Source organism: Mercenaria mercenaria, chromosome 11, assembly GCF_021730395.1.
Source record: "Mercenaria mercenaria strain notata chromosome 11, MADL_Memer_1, whole genome shotgun sequence".
In the NCBI taxonomy this organism is placed as follows: Eukaryota; Metazoa; Mollusca; class Bivalvia; order Venerida; family Veneridae; genus Mercenaria; species Mercenaria mercenaria.
The window spans coordinates 22,250,451-22,277,456 of record NC_069371.1 but is presented as its reverse complement, the minus strand read 5'-3'; the positions used below and the strand labels follow the sequence as shown (position 1 = coordinate 22,277,456).

The 27,006-nt window shown below is 34.5% G+C and overlaps 1 protein-coding gene across 5 annotated transcripts in view; it reads left to right on the top strand.

The window, feature by feature from the left end:
• Positions 1-27,006, top strand: part of LOC128547061 (secretin receptor-like) — a 167,827-nt gene that overhangs the window by 101,988 nt on the left and 38,833 nt on the right. For all 5 annotated transcript variants that reach the window (XM_053518729.1, XM_053518733.1, XM_053518730.1 and 2 more), the window contains exons 2-3: positions 7,588-7,681; positions 14,559-14,669. In XM_053518729.1, coding sequence (XP_053374704.1) covers positions 7,612-7,681; positions 14,559-14,669 — 181 coding nt within the window. In that variant the 5' untranslated portion in view covers positions 7,588-7,611. The remainder of the gene's footprint in view (positions 1-7,587; positions 7,682-14,558; positions 14,670-27,006) is intronic.

Genomic DNA, 27,006 nt, shown 5'->3' with positions numbered 1-27,006 from the left:
AAAATGACACAAAAACCCATTTCTTACTATATTATAGGCTAAAGCCCTTGGGCTATTATCACCTTGCCAGGGTATTATTACTCAAAGGCACCGCTCTCCCATTTATTTACCTGTTTATTACATGTTTACCTATAATATAGTAAGAAATGGTTTTTTTGTGTCATTTTTATGGGTGCTTGCATACTTAATAACTGACCGACCGGCCGACCTATAAAGCGTGAAAAAAATTAATTATGTTATGTTCATTGTATATCGGAGAAGAAAGTGATCGATTCCTTTGCATATTTGTATTTACATATGACGATGATGAACGATTAGCAAGTTGGAATATATTCTGTCTGGCAACATTCGTTTGCATTTCATTTATTTTTATGGACAGTTACGTTAATTATCAGCTCTACAAGTATATATTATCTGTAGAAGCTATGTAGTATATATTGTATTTACGTCATTGATAGATAGAGAACTATCAAATGCGTTAAAATCATGCAAATATTTCAAAGATTCGTACAAAGTCCACTTTCCTCTAACTAACAAACAGGCCAAGAAATAAAGAGAAGAAATAAACATATTAAGCAAGGACAAAAATAAAACGAGAACAACAAACAGCTGAATGTAACGTAGCACTAGTTCTGTGTACCTGAAGCACGTCTTGAACACAACACATTATGACAGTTCTAACATTTATTTTTTACGAAGAGCAATGCACAGTTACTTATAAATGTTCAGTCTAATTTCATGAATATAATCAATGTTCAATAAGTCTTTTAAAACAGTTCTGTTTACTGATCTATTTAACAACATTTCTTACTTATAAATATATTTCAAACTAGCTCTTAACAAAGCTTATTAAGTTTCAGCTCATGGGAGCGGGACGACATGTCCCTTGCCCGTACCTGGGCACCTCCCCCTGATCACAGAGTATATTGAGTTTATAAAGGATTATACAGGAAAACACAGCAGACACATTATCTAATTTCCCGATCACTTAAGGATACCTACAAGTTCAACAAGCCTTAAGCTACTGAAGATTGTCAAATCTTGTCTGACTTGTCAATTTATGAAATGTACAGTTTTCATCTTCTATAATTTTTAAAATCTTAAACTTCTGAAAGAAATACCCGAAATAAAATACAAAACACCTGAGCATTACACTACATGAATATGGAAAAGATCTTAACTGTTCCGATTAGTGGATAACGAGAGAGTTTTAACTATAGGCCAGACGAAAGTCTATGGAAGCTTCTATTGGGTACCACATATTATACGTTTTTTGAAGTTCATTGTTCACAACTTGTCGTCATATATGTTGTTTTGACGTTGTATAATATATATCATAGACGTTATTTATGATTCTAACATGGCTCGATTTGATTTCCAGTTAAACTAAGAAGAAAACGAAGCTCTGTATATTCTGCGATAAACAACAGTTGACGCGCGGACCGGTAAGAGAGCATTATGACGTCAATTTTGACGTCAGATTGCCGCATGACATCCGATACATTACTCCTCGCGTAAATAAAGTCCAGTAAAATATTTATTAAACTATATCAATCAGCATGTCAGAATGAAAACAATCAAGGCCTTATTGTGATTTATCGTCTAATTTACCACGGTTCATCGTTCAGATGCTTCAGTATTTAACCACTCGGGCTAACGCCCTCGTCGTTCAATTCCTACGCATCTGAACTCTGAACCGTGGTAAATCAGACGATAAACAACGCGAAGGCCTTGATTATTTGTTAATTATATTATCACTTAAAGTATGTTCTACTAATCCTTTGATTGTAACATGTCGATATAAATGTGTGCGTCATACATAATACTTTTCGGTTAAGTCAACTCTTTAGTGTTTTGTTTGGAATAAGCTACATGTTCTAATATCAAAGGAACATATTTAAAACGCCGTATTTAATATATGAACTTAAATGAAACAAAGTGATCGCAAAAACAATTACGCCGTTCCTATAGCAACATACTATAAGCACGCAGTTTGAATAATTTAGAATAGTGAGAGCATATATTCTCGCCCAGAAAGTTTACAGGTTTCCGTTGTGCCTCCGTTGTAAATACTTCTTCCAATTTAATTTTCTCGACGTGAATTATGTCTAGACTTCGTGACAACAGTTTGTTCCGCTGCCTTTTTGGTCATGCCAGGAAATTCACGCAGTAAAAAGGATGAAGAAATATCAAATAAATTGAAAGCTAATACAATTATATTAAAACATTGTTGGCAATGATGTCATTTTGTTAAAAAAATTAAATACAGCCAGCATTTTACGTATTATACAGAAAACGTTTAATAACGATAATACATTCTTTAAGAGAGTGTAGGCGTGGATATGTTTCTAATGATAAAGTCGCGTTCAATTGAAATGCAGTTTAGAAATATGAATTATTTATATGTTGTTTAAAGAACAAACTGTAATCAGGCAAATTACTTACAAGGGAAATGGCAGTGCTTATAATATTCCCGCATCAAATTTCAGGTTTGGTGGATTTTCGATACTTAATTTGTAATGGCGCGTTTAGGGCCAGACGTTATCCTTTTCTCTTGACTGTGTGTAGCAACAGAGGTTGAAGATTCCACGAAAGGAGTTGGTACTTGACTGCTTTCGGTTTTGCCCTTTGTTCATTTTCGTTGGACGCTGTATGGTGTTTCTTTTCTCAGTTTAACTTCGTAGAAGTGTTTCGGTAATGGTGATTTCAAGGCGATACCCAACTGTTTTATTTTTCTGTCCGTGATCGCTCCGTCCTCCTCCGCATTGTTTTGTTTTATACGTTTGTGTTAATATCCGTAACCATGTACACATCCAATGATTAATGTTATGCATAACTTGGTGGCTATTTGTTTTAACAATTCCCTTGTTTGTATCATCAAAATGGTTGCCATTGCAGATCATTCTTGCTGAGACCAAGTCTTACAGCACGTGAAGTTCGTGTTAAAATTATAGCATTTAATCCACCTGCTATCCGATAAGTTTGATAAACTTGAAATTGTATTGCTTTATTTATCTCCATAGTGTATTGTGTACTAAGAACAAGAGGTGAGAGACTTTTAATCAATCTTGAAATTTTTAGTGAACACAGATTTATAGTCTTTAACATAAAAATCAACATAACAAAGAAATATGAAAACATATGATCTGCATGGTACGGAATTATAAACAAAATTTAAGTGTTGCTTTTGTAGGGACGTTGAACGGTCACCCCTTGCTTTTTTGTAAGAGGCAAACAGACAATTATAACTGTGACGTACAAGCAATGAATAAAAAGACACATAATGACTTTAAGCAGTTATCACAGTGTATAGACAAAATAATTATTCATAGATTGATTAATACCTGTGTATCTTGATTAAAAGGATGCCTGAGCCCGGCGTATCATATTGAATCAAGAGTCCCCGAAGTTCTAGATCAGACGAGGAGGAAGTAAAATTTAAAAATTACCTTTTTAGTGTTTGTCAAAAGAGGGATGTAATGTGGGATATGGTGTTGTTGATGGTGGGTGGGTCGATAGTGACAGAATACTGAGGAAAAGGCGGGTCAATGTGTGAGTGGTGGGAGGGGAGTGATAAGAACTTAGTTTGGGACTTTGAGATACCAACCAAGTTCATGTGCCCAGAGTCCCATGTACCTGTATGCCAAGCTTGAAGTCAATGCCTTGAGTGGATATTCAGTTTAGCTCTGGACACAAAGTATGATGGTCATATTTGACTTTTCTGTTATTTTATCATTTTTGTGTAAAGTAGGGGAGCGTTATGTTCGGGTCGAATGAGGGGGAGTAATGTGGATTGTGTTACACCTCTTGAAAATTATTTTATTTCTTTTTTGGTTGGGTGGTTTCTTCTGGGGATCTAAGGGGGTGTAATGTGAATTACAAATCCACAAATCAATTCAGTACCCCCAACTGGCTATATTCCAAGTTCAGAGCCGATACCTTGAATAGTTTTGTACTCGAAAAACAAAATACAAAAGGTATTTTTGAAATCACTTTGTTAACTTTACCTCATCACAACTAGGTATTCAAGGCATTGACTTCCTTCTTGGCATATATCTTATGAACCAGAATTGTGGATCACAGGTCAAGATCACAGCAGGGTCAAATATGTCGGTAATATTTTGTGTCAACAGTATAACTTAATAACCTTTCAAGGTATTGACTCCAAGCTTGGCATATTACAGTTGTAGGAAAATGATATGGACCGGTAGGCTCTTCATGAATTCGTTTCAGTAATTTTTGAAGCATTGAAGGTTAATTTATATTCCACAACCACCGTCATTTTCTGTTTTAGAAGTGTAAGGACCGATAATAATCAGACCCCAATGAAATTTGTTTCGTGTTGATTTATGAAACAATGCTTTTCTTCAATATCTAAGATCTTTTTTTCCCTATAAAATCCATATTTCAAATATAAAACAAACAAAACAAGAAATATCTTTCAAAAAAAGAAGATCGGCGAATTGTAATAAGACAAGAAGTTTATGAGGTTTTCGTATCATTTGTGTTATTCTATCATCTATCTAACATTTTGCAAATAGCAAAACTAAACACGACACTAACTATTTAAATGGTTTTCTTTTAATTTTTCACAAAGCTTTCGTAGGGGTGCAATTTTGTTTCGTTTTTTCTACGACGAATAATTACAACAGTGGTCTGAAAGACACTACTTTAATCGATTGGCTAATCAATCCCTTCTTCATGTAATACGCAGACCGTATTCAGCTCTCTCTGTAAATTGATATATGTTTGTATTTGAACAGGTTTTTATTATATATATTAACTTACTTATCATTTTTAAATATATCAATTTTCTTGCTAAATAAACTGAGCGAAACGTAGCTTTAAAACTGTAAACAGCGTCATTAAGGATAAACGCCTTGTCGGACATTTCATTCAGCATTATTCAATCAGCAGAGTGAAAAAATAGACACTCTCGTCCAATCAGGCAGTGTTGCATAAATATTTAATTTTGATAAATCATCTATAATGTGTTATCAAGTACACTTTGATTTGCAAACTTAAGTCCCGTGGCATGGGTAATTTTAGTTCAGGTCACAAATTCGTTGTTAGACGGCGTTTACCGAAAAATCAAACAAAGTTTTCTTCCATTTTATCGGAAACAGCGCTGTCATCTGACCATACCGGAAGTAAAAACCTTGGAAAAATTAAGCTACATGCAAACAATAGTTTGTACTATTGTTGGAGTACTTCGACACCCCTATATAAATGAGAAATACGCCGAGCAATTGAATACACCGATTACAGGTTCTACAATTCTGTTACTTGATTTTTTCCATACAGTGCCATTCCATACTTTTTGCATAATTCGATTTTTCTTTAATTAAACAACATATTTTGTTGGGCTAGAGTCAAAACTTGAAAAATATCTGATTTTTTTTTCTGAATTCATATGAAAGCACTTAATGAGTGGCCTTCCGATCAATAGTCAAAACTATTGATCCGCGGTCCTTAGGACATAGGGCAATAGTTTTGACTACTGATCGTCAAGTCATTCTGAAAAAATAATGTAAACTACAATGGTGTAAAGTGATAAGTGCAAACGTGAAAAAATGTTGTTGTTTTTTTTCGCCTAAAGCAAATATTATTCTTAGTTTTTTATGTATTCTGATGGCGGTTTATTAAAAAAAAAAGAGCAAGTAATTTTGAACCCACTGAAAGGCGTAACCTAACGCATGCCGCGACTGAAAAAAAAACATACTCGAAATATGAGCATGATAAAGTACAAACATCTGAAGGGACAATGTAAAAATGATATCAGTAGACTTTTATTTGTTATTTTAAATGTCCATAAATCATTTATATTCAAAGACCACTGTGATAAAGTAGAATGTCATTCCAATTAAATTTTATCTTAATATATCGCTATTTGAAACTACAAAATTAATAGTTTATGATATAATCAGACGTGGTATTTTCGTAGTCCTTTGATATAAACATTTCTAACGAAATTAAAATGAGTCCTTCTTTGACATAATATACCAATCCAATAAATATTATGTAAGAAAACGGCTCATATCATAACAACATATTTATTAAGTAGATATCTAGTATATGTTCAGCAATAGCAACGAAGCAGAAGCTCATGATAAATGTCTTTAAATGTCCAAGAACCTAGCAGATGTTGTCATTGTGTTTACATGCATACCTTTTACTCCACCTAAATTAGCGTGTAACACATTGCTATTATATTGCTGGTTTTGTTTCATTGAACATATCTCCCGTGAATATTTTTGTACCATCTTGTTCCAGATATTTTAGAGAAGTATGTTTACACGGTATATATATTTGTGTAGGCTACAGACATTGCTATGAAATGTTTTATGCTAGTATAAATTGTTCGTATTTGTATTCGTATAGTAAATATACATGAATAGCTCTGTTTCTCTTAATAAGTGTGTGGATAATAAGAAGGATAATGAGGACAACAATTAAAACTCCCTATCGATTATCAAGCTCAAAGCTGTCATTTGTAGTTTCCAGTTTTTGATGTCAATAAAAACCTTTAGAAGTTAATTGTGTGGAATAAAAACAACTTTTTAGTGTTTTCATCAGAATAAAACACATCTGGCTGAATTGCGTTTGAGGCACACCGCCTACTTTCTCGGCAACTTGTTGATGGCCTGCTGGGCGGTGTCCGGTTTTAGTTGTATTTGCCTTATATACTTTTATCATGTTAAAAAGGGTTATATTGCATAATAAGTGTTGTTGCCTTTATTGGTGCGAGGCTAATCAGTTTAGTTAAGCACTTTGAATCTTGTATTTTACTCTCTCAAACGATTATTTGATAACTTTTTGACGCAGAACGTTCTGCGATATCTAGACATATTGACAAGAATGATTAGCCTATACTTAAGTATCAACAAAAGGGGTTCTAAAACAATGTTTTGAGCGACTTTTCTATAAATGCTTGAATTTACACTACATAGCCAGATATGATTATGTTCGTGTTCTAGTTTTTATCCCAGAAAAAGTTTAATAAATCCTTTCTCTTCCTAACATGGTGTGTAACAAATTTTTATGAAATTTTACACTCACAGGTTTATCTTTCTATGATATTTAGAAAGAATTTGCATTTCTTACAAAGGACTTTGAAATAATAATAAGATTAAATAAGACAAAATCATAGGTTACTAAAGCATTTTAATTCAAAACGCTTTTTAATTTAGAACTGAAAGCCGAATGTGTGGGAGTATTCACAATTATTGAATATTAATGAAATCTAATACGCTCTGACGTTTAAGGTATTTTGCCTGTGTAGCGTTTATTCTATCACGTACCAGGGATAGATTTGTCTATCCGTTCCGTAGGAAGAAACATTATCTAACTATTACGAACTATATACACAGGAAATTGCCCGGAGTAGCCTCTGTTGAACGTGACAGGAAAGAAAAATGATCTAACATGCCTGCCTGTGAATGCAATCTCAGTTTTCTAACAGCGTATGGTGTGGACTTAACAGATACCTAGTTTTGAACCAGTTGAAATTCCAGTTAATAATTGTTAAAGTGCACACTAACTACCAGATATATTTACCATTTGTAACATTTTTCTGTTTTACTGTAGGTGTTCCAGTAAAGGCTTGACAAAATGATGGCTATTAGAAAGAAAATGCAACATTTATGTGAAGCCAGAATGCTGCAAGATCCCCCTGGTACGGGTATGTGTACAGTTTACTATTTACTTGATTATAAGTGAAATCAAATGTTCAGTTTGTGGTAATATCTTATACCGGTATGTGGTGAGTTTTTTTTTAGATTTTGTATTAAAATTAACATTAAAGTTTTACCAATGTTTTTGGTCAGATGTTGAAATGTTTTCATATAAGTGATCTTTGGGTGACTCTTTACGACCTGTGTTCAAAATACATGCGACCGACTGTATTAAACGACCTCTTGCAATCCCACCCAAAGCGTTTTACTAATGAATACATCATATTTAACGACTGTTTTCATTCCGCGACCAGTGATCAGATGGAATTGGTCCAAGCAGATAAAATAATCTAATGAAGTATATATTAATTAAGCGTGTACAAATCTTTTACACAAGTCTAAGGGTTGTACATTCATATAATGAACCTTTCTAATAGTCGACCCAACTGTCATTGAACTTCGAGAAGTATTCGCCATATTAACGCTTATCATGTTGGACACGACTGATTCTGCCTTTGCGACCAGTGTAGATCTTGATCAGCCTGCAACTCTGTGCAGTCTGATAAAGATCTGCACTGTTCACTATTGAGTTAGTATATGTTTGGTCAGTTACCCTTTTAACAGTTAATGGTACTGTCGAAATTGAAAGATGGACTAGTTCATTATAGAAATTAGCAGGGATAGGGTTAAAGCAAATGGTGACCATGTACTAAGATTGTTCATATTGTTTCTGTTTGTTACAAGTCGTAAAAATAAAAAAAAAACATCTTCAAACGATATCTCCTTAAATTTGAACCACTACTCCGAATTTGAAATAATTTCATAGAAATGTTCTTACGAGATTGTAAAAAATATGATTCGTCCTAAAATCGTAGCCATCAGAGGACGTGGTCAATTTACAATTTATATTTCAGAAACTGTTCACTGCACACGAAAATGACACTTGTGTTCATTGTATGACACTTAACAAAACAATTGAATTCCGATTCGTCAGGAAACATGACAATCAAAGCTGAAAATAAGAAAAAACTTCAAACAACATCTCTCATAAACCACTAGTCTTGTTTTAAATAATTTCACAAAAATCTCGTTTGGTGTTACTCTTTTTATATTATGTTCTGAAATTATTCCGATTTGTCAAATATACATGGCAGCCGGCGTGTGGCTGGGGAGGGGGGGGGCTAAAAGTGAAAAATCCTTATTTACCTTTTGGTGAGTGTTCTTGGTTTTGCATTTGGTACTTGTACTTCATTATGATGACTGTGTTCGTAGAAAACCGGTTATTAGATCGGGATATGTCATTTAGTGGGCGGGTGGTGGGGCGTCAAACTTGGTTCTGCACAATAACTTTAGCTTGGAACAAGCTATAGACACAAAACTTGGCCTGTAGATAGATGGTAAGGAGACGAAAGTTCGGATTGCATTAGGGGTCATTTGGGTCAAGGTCGCTGTTGCTAAAAAAAGAAAAAAAAATGTTTCAGCTCAATAACTTTAGTTTGCATAGATGTATTGAAAATAAACTTGGCCTATAGGTAGCTTATATAGGCATAGGAAATAGAGATCAATATAATTGCAACTTCACTAATCCTACCAGGTGTTCTGTATTACAAAAGTGGATCTATTGTGACATTTTGATACAAGCAAATTATCTGCACTATTATTTACCTACTGGTACTTCGTTTTATTATTGGCTTGTTAAAAGTTAATTTTTTACCATATGTAAGTTGACAGAATCATAGGAACCATGTCTTGAGGGGTAAATCAAACACAAATGAATAAATCCTTAATGATTTTGTTGTGCAAAAAAGTATGATATTGTGTCTTAAACAGTTTTCATTTTCCACTCAATTGTGTAATTGCAAGGGAAGTAAACTAATAGATCTCTACTTATAAGGACAAGCCCAAGGCAAGAGTTGTCATTCTTTGTAGATCACAACTTTAAATCAAAAATTAAAACTTCTGTTATTGATATTAACAAAACTATCATAAACTTCACATTTGTGAAATTATTTTTGGTTATTTCAAGGACTTAGAAATTAATTTCTAGACTTTATTTAATGTAATTCTATCACTGAAAATTTTAGGCCTATCTCTAGCTTATAAAAAAACCAAGGTTGGGATTGTATATGTGGTCATTGGGTCAAGTTCAAGGTCAGAATAACTTATTTAATTTTCACACTTAGAACATTCCACGGTGGCGCAGTGGTCTAGAGCGTTGGACCGAAGTCTTCTTTTTAGTCAGTGAGACGGAAGGGCGTCGGTTCAAATCCTTCTGAGATCCAAAAAGTTTTTTTTTCTTATTTTCCTTTTTTGGTGATAAAAAAGGTCATTTTAATGACATTTGGTCAAGTTCAAGGTCACAGTTACTAAAACATTTTTTTCTCTAAAAATAGATTTTTTTCTCAATGTGATCATCAAAAAGGTGGTTTCCGTTTTATAATTTTAGATTGGACTTTCTTCCACAGCAAGCTTATCTGAAAAATTAGCTTTGTATGACATTTGGGGTCACTGTTACTAAAAATAGAAAAATGGCTTTCACTCAATATTGTCAGTATATTTGGTGTGTAAATAGCTTTTTATCAAACACAAAAGGTTGAGAATGTATTTGAGACCACTTGGATCAGGGTCAAGGTCAATGTAACTAAAAATAGAAAAATGGGGTCATATATGAAATAAAAAATAGATTTTTGTGCTGTGTAATGAGAGGTGTCGGTTCAAATCTCACTTTCAAATTTTCTTTTCTTATTTCGTTTTTTTTTTTTTTTTTTTTTTTTTTGTGACAAAAAATGTCATTTAAATGCCATTGGATAACGAAAAATAGAATAATATGGTCATGGTTATAAAAAAAATATATTACATAGGGAAATTACACCTGTTCTTTACTTATACCTGTACCGAATTGGATGATTGGATGCAGTCAGATATGTATAATAGAATATGACCATTTTTTTAAGAACCTGTTGGCGTGATTCAAAGTTTGAAAACCTGGTTTTCGTGGAATTTCCACGTTTCTTGTTTAATATCCTTCCATGTATAGTAAATGTATATAATCCTGGATGCTATCTGCCAACATAAATGTCTTTCATACCAGGTCACTGTGTAATGACGGCGACTCAGATAACATTTCTAGGAGATTGATCAAGTCGCTCATATTCAATATAGGCTTTCATCTGCAAGAAAATACTCTGAAGAAGCTTGCATAAGCAATCAACTTACCAAACAGAAAGACATTTATCATGGCAATATTGACATTATACCTAAACTGTAATCTGTCAAAGTTAATTTAACTGCCATGTCTGTGCACATCTTCTCAAGCAAATATTTATTCTACATGAAGATTGAAACTTAACAAATGTATGTTAATTAATTTAACTACATTGTTGATATAGCAGTCAAGGGAACAACTCCGTTTAAACTTAATATAATACGGCATTTAAACTTTCAAAACATAAAGTTGGTTTGAATTTCTAAACGGTAAGACGTATTTCAAATAATACAATAACACAGTCCTCAAGAATAAATACTGCTGTGTCGTTATATAACATTTTATATTTAAAAAGGGGGAAATAAAAGGAATGCTCAATTCGTACAAGAAGAGTTTGATTGCTGTACATCAGTACCATTTTGGGTAAACAAATACTCGTCTGTTATATTAACATTCTGGGGGCCTCCGTGTCCGAGTGGTTAAGGACGCTGTCTTCCAATCACTTTCCCCTCACCGATGTTGGTTCGAGTCTCAATCGGGACGTTGAATTCTTCGTGTGAGGAAGCCATCCAGCTGGCTTTCGGAAGGTCGGTGGTTCTACCCAGGTGCCCGCTCGTGATGAAATAATGCACGGAGGATTACCTGGGGTCTTCCTCCACATATTAAAGCTGGAAAGTCGCCGTAAGACCTACAATTGTGCCGGTATGACCTTAAACCCAACAAAAAAAAAATATTAACATTCTAAGTTTATATAGACTTTTCTATGTAAAAATATTTCATTTTACACAAAAGACAGATGTCATTTTTTTCTAAAATAAATTACAGATAATTACCATAATAACTTTGAGAAACCCTACACAACTGTGCTTTTATTGTGCATAAGGCCATTGTCGGACCACGAACTTCTAAGGTCACTGTTTTAACCCTTATACGATTGATTCTTCCTTTGCGACCAGTGCAGTACTTGATCAGCCTGTACATCCGTATCATGCATGATCTGCACTGTTCGCCATTCAGGCAGTATCTGTTTTGCATGCACTCCTTTTAACAGTAAATAGTACTGTCCAAATTGAAAGATGGACAAGTTCATTGTAGAAAATTAGTAGGGTAAGGGTTAATAGAAGAGAATCGAAACAGGAATTAGATAAAGTTTTATGCCTATATAATACATCGACATAAACCAGTATAAATAAAGCATGATCATGACAATTATGGCAACAATATGATAATATATGTCAGTAATATAATTACAATCAAATTGAAGAGAAAGTTTAAAAAGAACATATTTAAAAGAATAACTTGCATATAGCAAGTGATACTTCACATTCAATATGTTGTCATTTTTTGAAAATTTAGATCAAATAAACAGAGCTTTTATGAACCAGTTCAGCTATATACAAATTTCAGCCATACTTGGTCAAACTCGATAAAATATTGGAAAATGAATAATGCTTAGTGATACTCGTCCTCGACTACACTTTTAGTACAAAGTTCACATGACCTTTGCCTCTACATCGAACTTGCTCAATTTTAAGCTAATGTTGTGACATTCTGAGCTTTGATAATATATGGCCATGTTTAAGTGACTTTCCATTGTTACCGAATATCGAGACATTTCATAGGTTTCTTAAAGCTCTCCATTTAACATCAAGATAAAACTGTTGCGTATGTCAGTCTACTTCTGAACACAGGTAGAAATTGAATAAGGTCTATACAGGATAAAAATAATCATATTTCGCCAAATCCTAAATGGTTTAACATAGTTTTGACTTCAAAGGGTCAGTTATTGTCACAGAAGTATATTACTATACACATTTTAAACCAATATTCTAATATTCGGATTTTCCGATTTAAATAGAGGGGTGTTCTACTTGTCTCGCCATAGATCGTTTTAATACGCTTATGCAAACGTCATTTTCGCCGATTTCGTGAATTACATATGTGTCTATGTAAAAAGGAGGTTAATGCAAACACAACGTTTTTAAGCGCTGCAATATATTTATGTCGCCATCAGCAGCATAAACACCATTATCAACGTCATGTCGAAGAACAAGTACTTATTTTTTGGTTCTGTCTCCGGCGTTTGTCCGTCCGTCAATCTGTCTGGCGCCATAACCCCTGACCAGATTCGCAGGAATGACTGGTACCAAACCTTATTGTGTATACCGCATTTGCAATCTCCTCTTTTAATTTTAGTTTTAGTTTCGCTTAGCTCTGTGAGTTACGGACTTTGTTACTTCTTCTAAATAGAATATATAGGGGAGATACTTTCCTGAATCAATTCTCAAATTTCAATAAGTATAAACTAGTATAAGTCATGCTTATTACTGTTATTATTATATTTGTTATTACACAACTATTATAGTGTACAATTCTCTATAGAAGTCGTTGGTAATGTAAGCTGGCATCTGATATATTGGTGAAGATTTTAACCAAGTTCTGTCAAAAAGCTTCAAGTGGTTTAGGTGTGGATACGAGGTATTAGTCATGTCCTTGGCTGGATTTTTTTACCTTCAGCCGTGACCGTGACCTTGAGCAGATGCGACTGGAACGTTCTGGACGTTTTCTTGATAATAATATTTGTCCATACTTTTAGAAGATAACGTGTTTTTCTGTGACAAATTTTGCACGTGGTGCTATTAACTTTAAAAGTAGGCCCTTAAATATAAAACCATGGATTTTGGCATCTACAACAGGGATTTTGAACCCTGTTATAATGACAAGTATTTGATATTCTTGTATATAATATAAGTTATTTCCTGTACTTCCGACCAGTATTAGCATGAACCTATTCCGAGTGGGGCTCAGTCTACGACCCTAAGATCGCATGTCCAACGTCCTGACATACAAATCCGAGATTTATGAAAATTCTTTCAGAGAGTTACCAGTTATGAAGTGGACACGAAATATAATCAAATGTGTTTTATATAAACGTGTTATCTTGACATTTACCTGAGGTTGTAGATGCATGCGTGGTGCATATCGCATTCATATGTGAATATTTGTGCCAAGTATAGCAAAATTCCTAAGACATGGATATTTGCCATATCATAGTGAAGATGACATACAACATATTTGCAAAAGTCGGGACCAGACCCATTGTGCTACGTTGACCGCGCCTGGCAACAAGATTTTCGACCATGCTATCATCTGCGCACCCGCAACAATTCGCAATATGGTTCGCCATATACGTTACCCCGCTTTTTGTGATATCAGTTACTGTGAAAACCATCTGATAGCGTTCAACTTCAAGAAAATAATTTTCGGAGTTCATAGCCTAGCAATATAAGAAAAAAACGATTGAGATGTAGACTGAGCACTACTATAGGAACGTGATTACTGTGGCTCATGTCCCCCCAAAACATGCATCGATCACAATGTGAAACATATGATTGTGTTGAATGAAAGTGAGAACTCATTTTTCACATCTCTGATAAATGCATCGTGTTCTTCACACGTGTGAAAAGTGTGAACTGCGAATAATATGGTCCTTCAGAGAAACCATGTGAAATGAGTCTTTCTGCAATAAATGATAAATCTATCGGTCCAATTTGTCTAAAAGCATAATGCTCTACTTCACTTCGCTATGGAACAGTGTTTAGGGGGTGAAGTTAATTGTATATGGTAAATTTTAACAACGAATCTTGCTATGTAACTAAATTGCAGTAAATTTTTTCCAGGTGTTTACTGCAATGCCACTTGGGACTATGTCATGTGCTGGAACTTCACCCAGGCCGGGACCATGGTCAAACAACCTTGTGCAGAGTATATCGGAAACTTTAACCTAGCAGGTTTGTTCTTTTCTCAAAATATGGTAACACATTTTGTAGCAGATACATGTATTAATTGTAAGTCTTTGTTCCAGATTTTATTTAAATTCGCTCCTTAGAGTCTGAAATGATATAAAATTGATGACATTAGAAATTATGTAATTAATTTAACTTATATCTTACGAAGCCGCTACGTGCCTGTACTCTCATGCATTTCTTTTGGTCCGTATGCTCACCCTACTAATTTTGTATTTAAAATCCTCAGTCTAGATAGTGACGAAGAACCACTTCTAACTAGAGAGATATTGTTTCCTTTGTGGAGACATTAATAATTGTAAAGAGGTTTGAAATATAATACAAACTGCTTGTTTCCTGATGATTTCAGTGAAAAATTGATTCGGGTTGTAATGCAACACCGTAATTGGCTGGAGAAACCATTCCACGCATTCGTACATGTACTCTTAAGCATGCATTAAGCGGCCAGCTACTACACACGAAACGTGTATTATCCCTATATCAAAACCTAAACCGGTATAATATTTACAGCATTATGCTTTGACTACATGTAAGATTGAGAGCATTTCATTTGTACATCAATGTTTTCATTTAAGTTTTATTTGGACCACTGTTTCATGGAGCACATGGGCAAAACATTTAACATTAAAATTTATAAGAAGCGATATTTGTATCTCGATATTATAACTGAGGGACAATACAGTGACGTAATATTCGAACAATATCATTACTACGAATAATAAATATATTCATATCTTCTTTGGATTCCACAAGAAATGGATTAAGAAATGAAATTGTTTGGAGTTCAGATACGCAGGAATTATATAACAAGGGCGCATCTGAATAACACTAATGATTTTATGCAAGAGAAAATATTTTATTTCTATTCTAACACGATATCAAGGATTATTTTCTACAGCCTTGATGGTATCCACCCAATATTTGCCTGTTCTCTGTGTGTGTGTGTGTTTTTTTTTTTCAGCATAAAGTTTGACGCTGTGTCGTAATAATTAGGATGTACAAATAGTGATTTTGCTGCATTATAACACACAGTGTCAAAATCTTCTTTGCTTAAAGGGAAAATCAATCGGGCCCTGTTACAATTTATAATAAAATACGTACAACGTGTAAACACTGCCTTCATTGGAGAAAATATCGCGGTTAATCGCCGGACGTAAAAGGTATCATGATAAGTCTGCTGCTAGAAGCAGAAGCAAATATTAAAACGGTGGAAATATAAATGAAAACATAAGACTGAATGTGGGCGATGGGTATTTGAGAAGTTTTGTTCATTTACGGTGACATTCTAAACTGCCGTCTACCGCACGTCATTACAGTTTAATATAGTATATTGTGTACAGTATTATGATTGCTTGACATAACCGTATAATTTAGCAACATTATATCACCATAAATATTTTGCAGTAATTAGTATCTAGATAGATTTGCCCCTTGTTGAATCTAAACATTATTATTCACAACAGACCACATATGATTGTATGCATTTTCATGTGTTAGTTGATATGTCATAATCTAATGTTTGCCTTTTTATCGTTCCTCTGTGCGCTGACAACAATTGAAACAAGTATCAGACAGCTTTGTTTATGTCTTTTAATTTACCAGTAGATGAGACTGTCGCGATAAATGAAATTAATTTCTCCTGATTGTAAATTCTTACTTAAATACAAAAAAAAATGCTCGTAATGACATCCTACTTGATCTTAGCTAATTGCGTCTTTTATTTCCTAATTTTATTGATGTGACAAAAACGTTAAATATATTGCCTTTTATTACCAGAATAATGTGCATAAGGGAACTTATATTTTGTATAACTGTAACTTACTGGTAGTTACGCTGGTTGTGATTTCCTGTGTGTGCGATAATTTTATATAATGATTTCAATAATTTTCATGATGCAAAGGAATTAAATTGTCAGTATAACTCAACTGAAATATGCCTCATGCGCAATACTTTGTATTACTACCCTTAGGTGTTTTGGTTTAATGAAAAATAAAACAATGACATTTATTAAAACTTATTGCATTTAGTCACTGAATGTGACATGAACAGATTCTATCTAATCTAAGCAGTTGGTCTGTTCCGTTACCAAGAAAACGACGTATTATGAAAACTGTTTTGAAATGTTACTAACGTATCTCAAACTAATCAAGTTCTTTTCGTATTTGTTTACAGACAAACTGTTTTATACTAAAACCCCATGCATATTGAATTTTAATCAAGGGTATGAATATTCAAGCGGTATATCCGCCCTCTCCCCTAGCCCCGCAAAAGGTACGAAGATCATGAATTGTATTTGATATAGCAATCATTTTACTCGCAACATATTGTACATCAGTACAATTTATAATTACTAAGTTGGAGGGACCGGACTAGTTAAAATTACAATTTACACTATATCAGTTTGTTTGAAACTTAATTTTTTAGAAGAGGATATTGTGTCAAATATTGCTACACAAATATACACCATGCTGCGCCATTTGACTTTGACGGAGCATTCCCCCGTACCACCAAACCGGATACTAATACGCATCTCAACCAAAGACCTGGATCCGTCCTCCTTTGATCATCCTGATAGTACATTACAATGAAATGTATAATATAAAGTTACTGTATTTGCACACTATATAAATCGGCGGTGCACCAAGTTTTCTTGAGAAATATGTTACATTTTTCATCTGTTAAACACATGTCGATGAAGTTCAAACAAACTGTATTACTTAAACTTTAAAAATAGTCAAACTGTTCAACAACCTTAAAATATTCATGACTGAGTGCACGTTCGCTGAAATTTTCAGACTTTAAACTCCTCTTTGGCACGTGCTGGCATTAATATATCTGTGTCTGATATGGGACTACTGCCTAAAGGAATAACACATATTTCAGTGATATGAGTGAATACTTCAGGCACAAATAATGCTTACCGTGTAAAATCATACTTCTAGTTTACAGTGTTATCTTGAAACAAACGATTGTTCCAGGCTTCCGCAACATAATGACAGGTATGATTAAAATGAATAGCCTAGTTATGATCATGTTTCCCATAATATATTATTGATTTTGTATACACTTTAAACATCTTAGGCAGGAAAACTGAAAACTCCCAGTGCCGTACAAGCTGTTCCTTATTTTCAATTATTGAACTGCACAAAATATAGAAAATATTTATTAGGAAGTCTACACTCAGTTGCCGTAACCGTTTCATTTTTTTCCTTCTGTCATTAGAACGAAGAAATGGCGATATTTCGCACGCGATTTGAACAAAACGCTTCTATTGGCGTAGTTATATGCTGGGTGGGTGCGTGTCAGTTCTAACGCAATCAGGTTACAATTTTTAATATTACCTGCTATTTACTGTTTTGAAAACATACCAATTTTACATATTTGTAACGTTCGAACAACTCGTACAAAGTGCTATGCAGTGCAACGCGAGGCATGAACGTGCAAACAATATCTAATCTAAAGAAAACATCTCATAAACAAGAAAAAGTATTTTGACCTCGCCTGAAAGTATATCTAGCTACAAAGCGATTTTCATCTATAATGCGAATGTCACCGTTGGCTATGAATTCACGGGGAAATATTCCCAATCATTATAGAGGCATTGTTATAGAGCTTTGATTGCCGTTTTGAACAGTGTGTTCAACATAAAGTGCCCAAATACCCAATAAACGTAGTTAAAAGAAATACATTTCCAAGCGCCATTCATTTATTATACCCCCACAAAACGAAGGAGTGAGCTTGTTGGTCGGTTGGTTTTGCATGGTTTCCGGATGATAACTCAAGAAAGGCTCGACCAATTTAAATAATGTTTGGTACACAGGTGTAACATCAGAAAATACAGGTCAAGTTTGAATTTGGAGTCAGTAGGTCAAAGGTCAAGGTCACAGTGACCCTGAACAGTTAAACGGTTTCCGGATGATAACTTGATAATGCTTGGGCCTAGGATCATAAATTTTGGTACACATGTGTAACATCATGAAATGCAGGTTAAGTTCGACTTTGAGATTTGTAGGTCAAAGGTCAAGGTCACAGGGACTCGGAACAGTTAAATGGTTTCCGGATGGTAACTTGAGAACGCTTGGGCCTAGGATCATAAATTTTGGTACACAGGTGTAACATCATGAAGTACAGGTCAAGTTCGACTTTCAGGTCTGTAGGTCAAAGTTCAAGGTCACAGTGACTCGGAACATTTAAACGGTTTCCGGATGATAACTTGAGAACGTTTGGGCCTAAGATCATAAATTTTGGTACACAGGTGTAACATCATGAAATACAGGTCAAGTTCTACTTTGAGGTCAGTAGGTCAAAGGTCAAGGTCACAGGGACTCGGAACAGTTAAACGGTTTCCGGATGATAACTTGAGAATGCTTGGACCTGGGATCATGAAAATTGATAGGGAGGTTGGTTATGACTAACAAATGACTCCTAATGATTTTGAGGTCAGTAGGTCACAGGTCAAGATCACAGTGACCCGGAACATTTAAAAAGTTTTCGGACAATAACTTGAGAATGCTTGGGACTAGGATCAGGAAACTTAATCTGGAGATTGGTCATGTCAAGCAGATGACCCATATTGATTTTGAGTTCCAAAAGTCAAAGGTCATATAAACCTTTTACTGACAATAACTTGAGAACGCTTGGGCGGAGGATCATGAAACTTCATAGGGAGGTTGATCATGATGACTTCTATTGATTTTGTGGTCAGTAGATCAAATGTCGAGCAAGTTCGGCTTTGACATTGGCTTAGTTCTGTGACAAGGCCATATTGTGGGGGTATAATTCGTCACTCCTGTGACAACTCTAGTTTATATTGCCATGAGGATTTAGGAGTTTCTTCATACATACTAGTATAACATATACATATAACATGTATAAGAAATTAATTTAAAATTTAGTTTGTTTAAACTTAACAGTCTAAATTCCACTGTAAATTGACTTTTGAGATATTAAGGACAAAATGTATTTGAGGTAATGTTTTATGCTTTAATAATACCATACGATAATGCGTTCCCTTCAAGTGTTTTTTTTTTCAAATGCACAATGGCTTATCGATGCAAGGAACTAGATATAAAAAGTGTAAAGTTTGGTTTGCCATTAAGGTTGTGACACGTTGCAAGGTATCTTGCTGTACGTCGGTGCTTCATATTCAATGCACGCAAATAATCTAAAGCACAAAATGCAATGACCTAATGCAGCTACTTATAAGGTATCAAAGAGGGGTACTCGTAAATGTATAATCTTTCTTTGCCGCATATTGAAAACTTTATGTGCATAATCTGTTGTCGTCTTAGAGTGGCAAAACGCAGACATGATAATCATGGATATCTTAGGTAGATTTTGTTGTTATTTATTTGTTTGATACGAGCTGATTGGAATAGATGATGCAACATATGACGATCATCGACATGTTTAGCGTGGTTCTGTTTTTATCTGTTTGATATGGACTGATGCCTTTTCCAATGTATTTCTGTTATGTACACAAGTGTTCATTAAACTTGACCAGTGTATGCTCCTCCGTTGATGCAATTCTGTAAAACAGCTTTATATAGCGTTCGCAAAATTCATGCAAAAATAATAAAATCCTCTCTGTGTGTGTGTGTGTGTGTGTGTTGTTGTTGTTGTTGTTGTTTCGAAATGTTTTAGCTTAGTTTGAACTGGGCACATGTATTACGATTTTGCTTAATTATGAAATGTAAGATTTGGCATCAGTAATTGAATATTAACGTGTTAAAAAGAGCCCTTGATAAGTTGATAGATAATATTTATCATGTTGCATAAAGAGAAGACAAATTTAGTTTCTTCTTCTTTTTTTTTTTTTGTTCAAAAGAGTAAATAACTTGACAAATGTAAAACAATTATTGCTGGTCAATTTTTATTTTACTACTAGAAATTTGTGGTGGTATCACAATCAAGTAGGATAAACATATGGTTAATCTTAAATACAACATGTTAAATCTGTCTTGCTTCGAGAAAAGCAAATATCTTACTTACAAAAGAGCTGTTACAAGAAGTTTACGTTCCCCATTAAAGCATAGTGGTTATTACGTATTTCCTGTTTTGTGCCTATCGCTTCATCTGTCCATCCGCCGGTTGGCCATTTGGTTTCCGATCAATAAGTAGACAATCATATAAACTAGATAATTCTTAGGTTTGCAATCATCAAACTTCATTGTTTTAGTTCCGCTAATGATCCTTATTGGTTTGGGGACTAGTACTGGAACAATGAATACATTCTAGGAGCAGTAATAGCAAAGTTTGAAGGGTGAATGAAGCACAGATTATATCAGATAGACATACTGGGTGCGGTAGATGCGTTCACTGAAAGAAAATGCGCTTGCAGAGCGACGGTGTCATTTCTTTTCCTTTGTCACATATCATTGTTGTTTAAAATAGTAAATTTGTAAGAGATATTCAAATTGATTGACATGAACGTATAACGTTATCGCAATATAAAAATTGCGAAACGTTTTTCAGATATCTAGACTAGTTTGCGCCTCTTTCACCCAATACATTCATGACAAACCCAGTATAACACTTTGTACAGAAATATGTTGAATTATGTGTCATTATTGATATTACTGCCATTTATTGTTGCTTTTGGAATCGCTCGAAACAAATGAAACAGTTACAAATCAGATTTGTTCATATACTAAATTTATCAGAAGACTAGACTGTGACGGTACGGTTTATTTGAATCCTGCCTACTGAAACTTATTTGACAAAAATCACTCATCATTGCAACCTACTTAATCATAAGAACCGGTGGTTAACGTTTCCTGATGACATCATTAAGAGTTGCCAACTTACACTCATTCATCAAGAAAGATTAAATTCAAAATTTGTGTTCTAAATACATTGTTTTTGTGTATAGTGCATGCAACTATTCATATACTTTTTTATGTAAGCCAAGTACTGTTGCTTTTTTACATTCTCCGTTTTTAATAATACTGTACCATAGCAATGAATGAAACAGTAGGTGTTTCAGAACGAGGTTTATGTTGCATTATTTCAATTCATTTTCTTCTTTATTGGGCAGTTACATCTACAGTCATCAATCTCAGTACTTTAGAGCAGTTCAGTGATGCAAAAACCGTATACAGCCAGTAAATTTAACATTTGTAGTTGCAAAATATCTACAAATAATGAAATGTCATGCGCATTAAGCTAAGAGTATATCATGAAATTAGAATGTGATCAGTCACATTTAGCAACATTTAATCCCATTTTTCAGTTTTAGTTTTTTCCGTTAAGAGATTTATGTAAGGGACATAAAACCCATTATGTAGAGTTAAATCTCTATTAGAAATTTATGTTTTATCTTTTTAATGGAATTTATTCCACCTCTTCCCCCTTTGAATATGGAAGTTTGTAAAAAACATACCATTTCTTTATAATTTTTTCGATACACTGTAATTTCTAGCTTTACAAATTTCATTTGGTATATCTTGGGGAATTTTGCCAATCTGGACAAAAATGTACTATTATTAATGTGCATCGTCCGAATACATTTACTTCCAATCTATCATGGTTGTACAGCCAAGATAGGCAAATATTGCAAAACTATGTTCAAAAGGAACGTGGTGCGTCTGGATCATTTCTGTAACTATTAGTTATTGCTCTTTTGTTGTTTTAAAATGCGTAAGTTCCCACATAACAAAACATGGATTGTGTTGAAATTTAATATAAAATATCGACCACAGTGACTGTAGAACAGTTGCGCAGATGCAACTTTTGTCTGGATGCGTTAATTAATTTTTAGAGTTATTTTCCTTGAACTGTTGTAAAATCTTCTATATCCAACATTAACCAAGTAGCCAGTTGATAGAAAGTATATCTGAAGTATATCTAAAAGTATTCAAGTAACGTTTGGCGGGTGATACAAGTTCACATAATTGGCTTCTTTAACTTTTGCTTATGCTGAAATAACTCTGTCATGGATTGGCAAACAGTAGATATATCTATAGGAAAATAAATGTATAAATCATGTGAAAAATCAACCGTGTATCAAGTAGTAAATAAACACAAATACGTATGTATGTTGGTAAAATTTTCGAACAAATCCATTACTTTTCAAAATAACTGATAAACCGCATTGAAGGCAGGCTCCCTTAATTGTTATGGATGCATCGTTGTACAGGAATACTTATAAGCTGTACAATGAAGTCATAATTATTCTATTCGAAGGGACCTCTCATTTTCCCAAAGAACACAAAAAGTTCCTATTCATTTTAACTTAAAGTTAAGACCAACGATTTTCAGTGCACACGAAATTTCGTAATAGCTGGTGTGCTGATAGTACCCACTGTTACAGTAATGCTCGCAGAAGCCATCATGAAGAATTGGATTTGAATATCAACTGGCCCTTTGTTTGTACCATTGAATTCTCAGATGCATAATATATTCTGTATAAATACCATTTAGTCGAATCCATGTACATGGACGTAGATGCTCCTGGTATAAATAAGATATTTGAAAATTTTGTATTTGCCCTGTCATGTGACAAAGACCATCGTAAGAGCACAACGAGCTGGAGAAGAGCTGTTATGACCACTAAACGTCCGTCCCCATACGTCAACATTTTTTTCCAATGACATCATTTCCTATGAAACCCTTAGCTGGACGTTAATGATACTTGGGATGAATGTTTCTTGGATGGTCTTCTTTTAATGTTGTATAGACGGTTTCGCTTGCTTGTAAAACGCGCCACCAGAGCTGAAAACAGAAAAATCTCCAATCGACATCCTCATTAACCGCTGATCAGATTTTGAAATAACTTCACAGATGTTTTTTCTTGGTGATAGCAATAGTGCTCAAATTATTTAGATTGTTTAAATAGCATGGTTGTCAGTAGGCGTTGTCACTTTTCCGTATATGTATACAGTTGAGACTTTAAATCATCTTATTTGAAACTGCTGGCTTGATTTCACATATCTTCACACCAATTATGGTAACCATCTACCAAGAGTGTTCAAATTATTTAGATTCGTCAGACACATAGCAGCCAGTGGGTGTAGTCGCTTTTCCCTGTCTGTATGAAGCGAACAATTCAAAATATCTCTTGAGAACACAAAATGATCATTGGACCAATCGTTACAAAGACTGTTCAAGTTATTCTGACTTGTCAAACAACATTGTCATCAGAGGGCGTGGACTTATTCCTATATGTATATAGTGGAGAATGTAAAAGCTATTCTTGCCAAAATCCACTCCCCTGATTTGAAAATAGCTAAATAAAAATGTTTTTGAGTAACCCTTTCCAATCACGTTGTCAAAAACAATACCATCACGTCATATTTTTTTTCTAAACATATCATTAATTAACGTTGGTCCAATTTTGAAACAACTGTTCAGAAATAATTCGAGTGACCATCTACCAAGAGTGTTTATATCATTCTTATCTATCAAAAACCCTGGGCTCTAGAAAATTCTTCAAACATCTTCTCCTATACCTTTGGTTTCTTGCTTTAGCTGTTTGAGCTGTAAAATCAAAAGAAACAGCAGCATTGTTACAAAGCCTTGTTGGTCGCTTTACTTTAAAATTATGTTGATATATAAAACATTAATTTCCCAGTAGGTTTTAGTCCCTGTTTTGCTTACACTACAATTATGCGCTTAAGTAATTTGAGATGTAATGAGCATACCTTGGCAAAGTACAATTATGGACATACTAGCTAAGTGTTGAATCGTCTTTATCGAGTTCATTTCGGCATAATTTTGCATCAGAACGTTTGTTTTTCTTTTGTTTATTGAACACATTTGACGAGGAAACCCTTGTAACTGTTGAGCTTTCTTTATTCTCTATGGAGACAAAACAGTTGGGGAAAAAACTTGGAAGTGTTACAAAATGCCTAGTTCCTGTAATTGCAATGCAATAATGTTTCAGACCATAGTACAATACAATAATGAATTGGGTGCCATTCTACGCTCACGTTTCAATCTGTCACACATTTAGCTCAGTTCAGTTGTTTACAATTGTTACTGTTTAAAAAATATTGGTACAAGCTAATATATTATAGTAGTTGCTGTATTCGGCTCGAGTGGATTTTACCAGGCATGGATCCCAAGAGGCGCTTGCGCCGAGTGTGATCCGGTGTGAAAAAATCCACTCGAATCAAATAAAGCCTTGCAGATCAAGGTATTGCTTTAATAATCCTTTTAATATATACACACCTATTTCTAATGTTGAATCAGTCAAAATTGACTTTAACTTTTGACAACTAAGGCTGAAAATTCGTTTGAAACGTTGACTTTTTTCGCATGGAACGTCGAGACGCCGCCATTACGTCATTTCTAGCATCATATTTGACGTCATAGCTAAAGCAAGTAGTCCCTTCAGGGAATGTATTTCAATACCCAATGGGTGTTGTTTTCATAGGTTAATTATAGGCTGTTTTTCAGACAAAAAAATCCGTAAGTATATAGCGAAAGGTGGGTGGGTAATACATGTTACAAGAACATATATACTAGTACCTTAAACGTAGTGACATTCACCATAAAAACAAAGACAAATATCGAACAGGGAATGCCACGTATCAAAATCGCAGCCTCCCCAAAACGAAACCTACAACACGCAGACGTGCACACCACAAACAAACACACATGCACACACACAAAGCCAACACCCGAGGACAAAACGAACAAACAAAGGAACACAGTGGGGCACCGCCTTGGAACGGTCAGTAGCAAAAACACCATTGGGGAGCTTAAACCGGTTTATGGTGCGCACCCAACCTCACTCTTACCCCCACCATGTTCCACAGACACGGGACAGTGTAAATAAAAGTAATCCCCTCCAGGTGAATCTCTAACATACGTAATAGAAACAAAAAGGCATGGCAAGTAAAACACAAAAATGCTCGTGTGTAAAAATATAAAAAGCAAACCTTTAGAACCAAAAACGCATGTACTCAATGCCTTTTAAGAAGACAGAACAACAAGAGAAACACCCTTAAGGGCCCGACGAAACAGGCCAGAAGACAGATATCAAAACAGTTCAGTCCTGGTAGGATTTAAAAACTGCTTATCATAGAGTCCTCCCCCTCTTCCGTCAGACACAATCAAAGAGGGAAGCGTAGTGTCCAACTGTAAACGGGTTGAACACTAAACAAGCGATATGTCTCAAAACAGTTGGGTCGTAACCTCTTTTAATAAAACGTTTTATAATTTTACCAAATACATTTGGAAAATTACCATGACCCAAGATCTTACGAAGTTTGTAAACCACATCCCCATAAAAAACGGGTTTACCTTCTCGCAGAAGTGTCTTTAAATTACTATTGAATTTTAAAACTAAATCAGAATTACGATAGTAAAATTTAGCAAAATATTTACGCATAAGTTTACATATACGAGGTTCCCAATTATGTTAATAAAACAGTCCCTTCTATTTGTTGTGTTTCAGCGGTTTGTCCTAGATGCTTTAATCAGAGGCGTTTTGTGGAAAATATTTGGCAGGGAATTTGAATTTTTCATATTTCGTGAATGCTAGGACACCAAGACAAGATTTCTCATTTCACGATTTAATCCTGCCGTGACATGAGACAATATTTTTCATAACAATTTTACGTTATTTCACAATTATTTCAATGTAAAACAAAAAGAAACGTCAAATCCGAGTCGCATAGGAGTTTGCCCTTGAGGCGAACGGCATTTGCCCTTGAGGTTAACATGCATTCGGTCGCAGTTATAAGACCTTAAAAGTTTAAGTAAGAATGCTAAAACATTCAAAGAATAGCATTAAAAGAGAGACAGACAGACTGAAATTGATTTGATATATCTATTTTCTCTTTAGAATCCATTGAAATGAATTCAGTGCACGGGGAGCAGGATCGGCGGTGACCTCTAGTACCCGATCCGGATATCAAGTCACTTTGAGCACCGCAAGTTCAGTCAGTGACTTCGATAGTTAGATTTCCTAATGTGCTTGATGTTATAAACAATTTTTAAATGCTCTCTCTCTCTCTCTCTCTCTCTCTCTCTCTTTAAGCTAAATGTGCACTGTGCATTCTGGCTAATTGGGTGAGGAATTCGTAATCGCTGTAGATTTGTATGTTTTAAACTTTTACTATCCAGTAAGAACTTAATGGTTTTGAACACAATATGATAAAATATGGAAATTATCTTCGCTTATAAAATATTTTCAACAAACCTGAAACCATATGTTAGATCAAACAAAAGCATCCTTTTCATTTCTGAAAGCATTGGCCCGAGATACAATTTAATATCTGAATAGGAAACGCCTCCACGATAATATAAAACAAACCGCTTGTATAGGACAAAGAAGCATGCACAGGACGACAGTATGAGAAAGTCAAAGGATTAA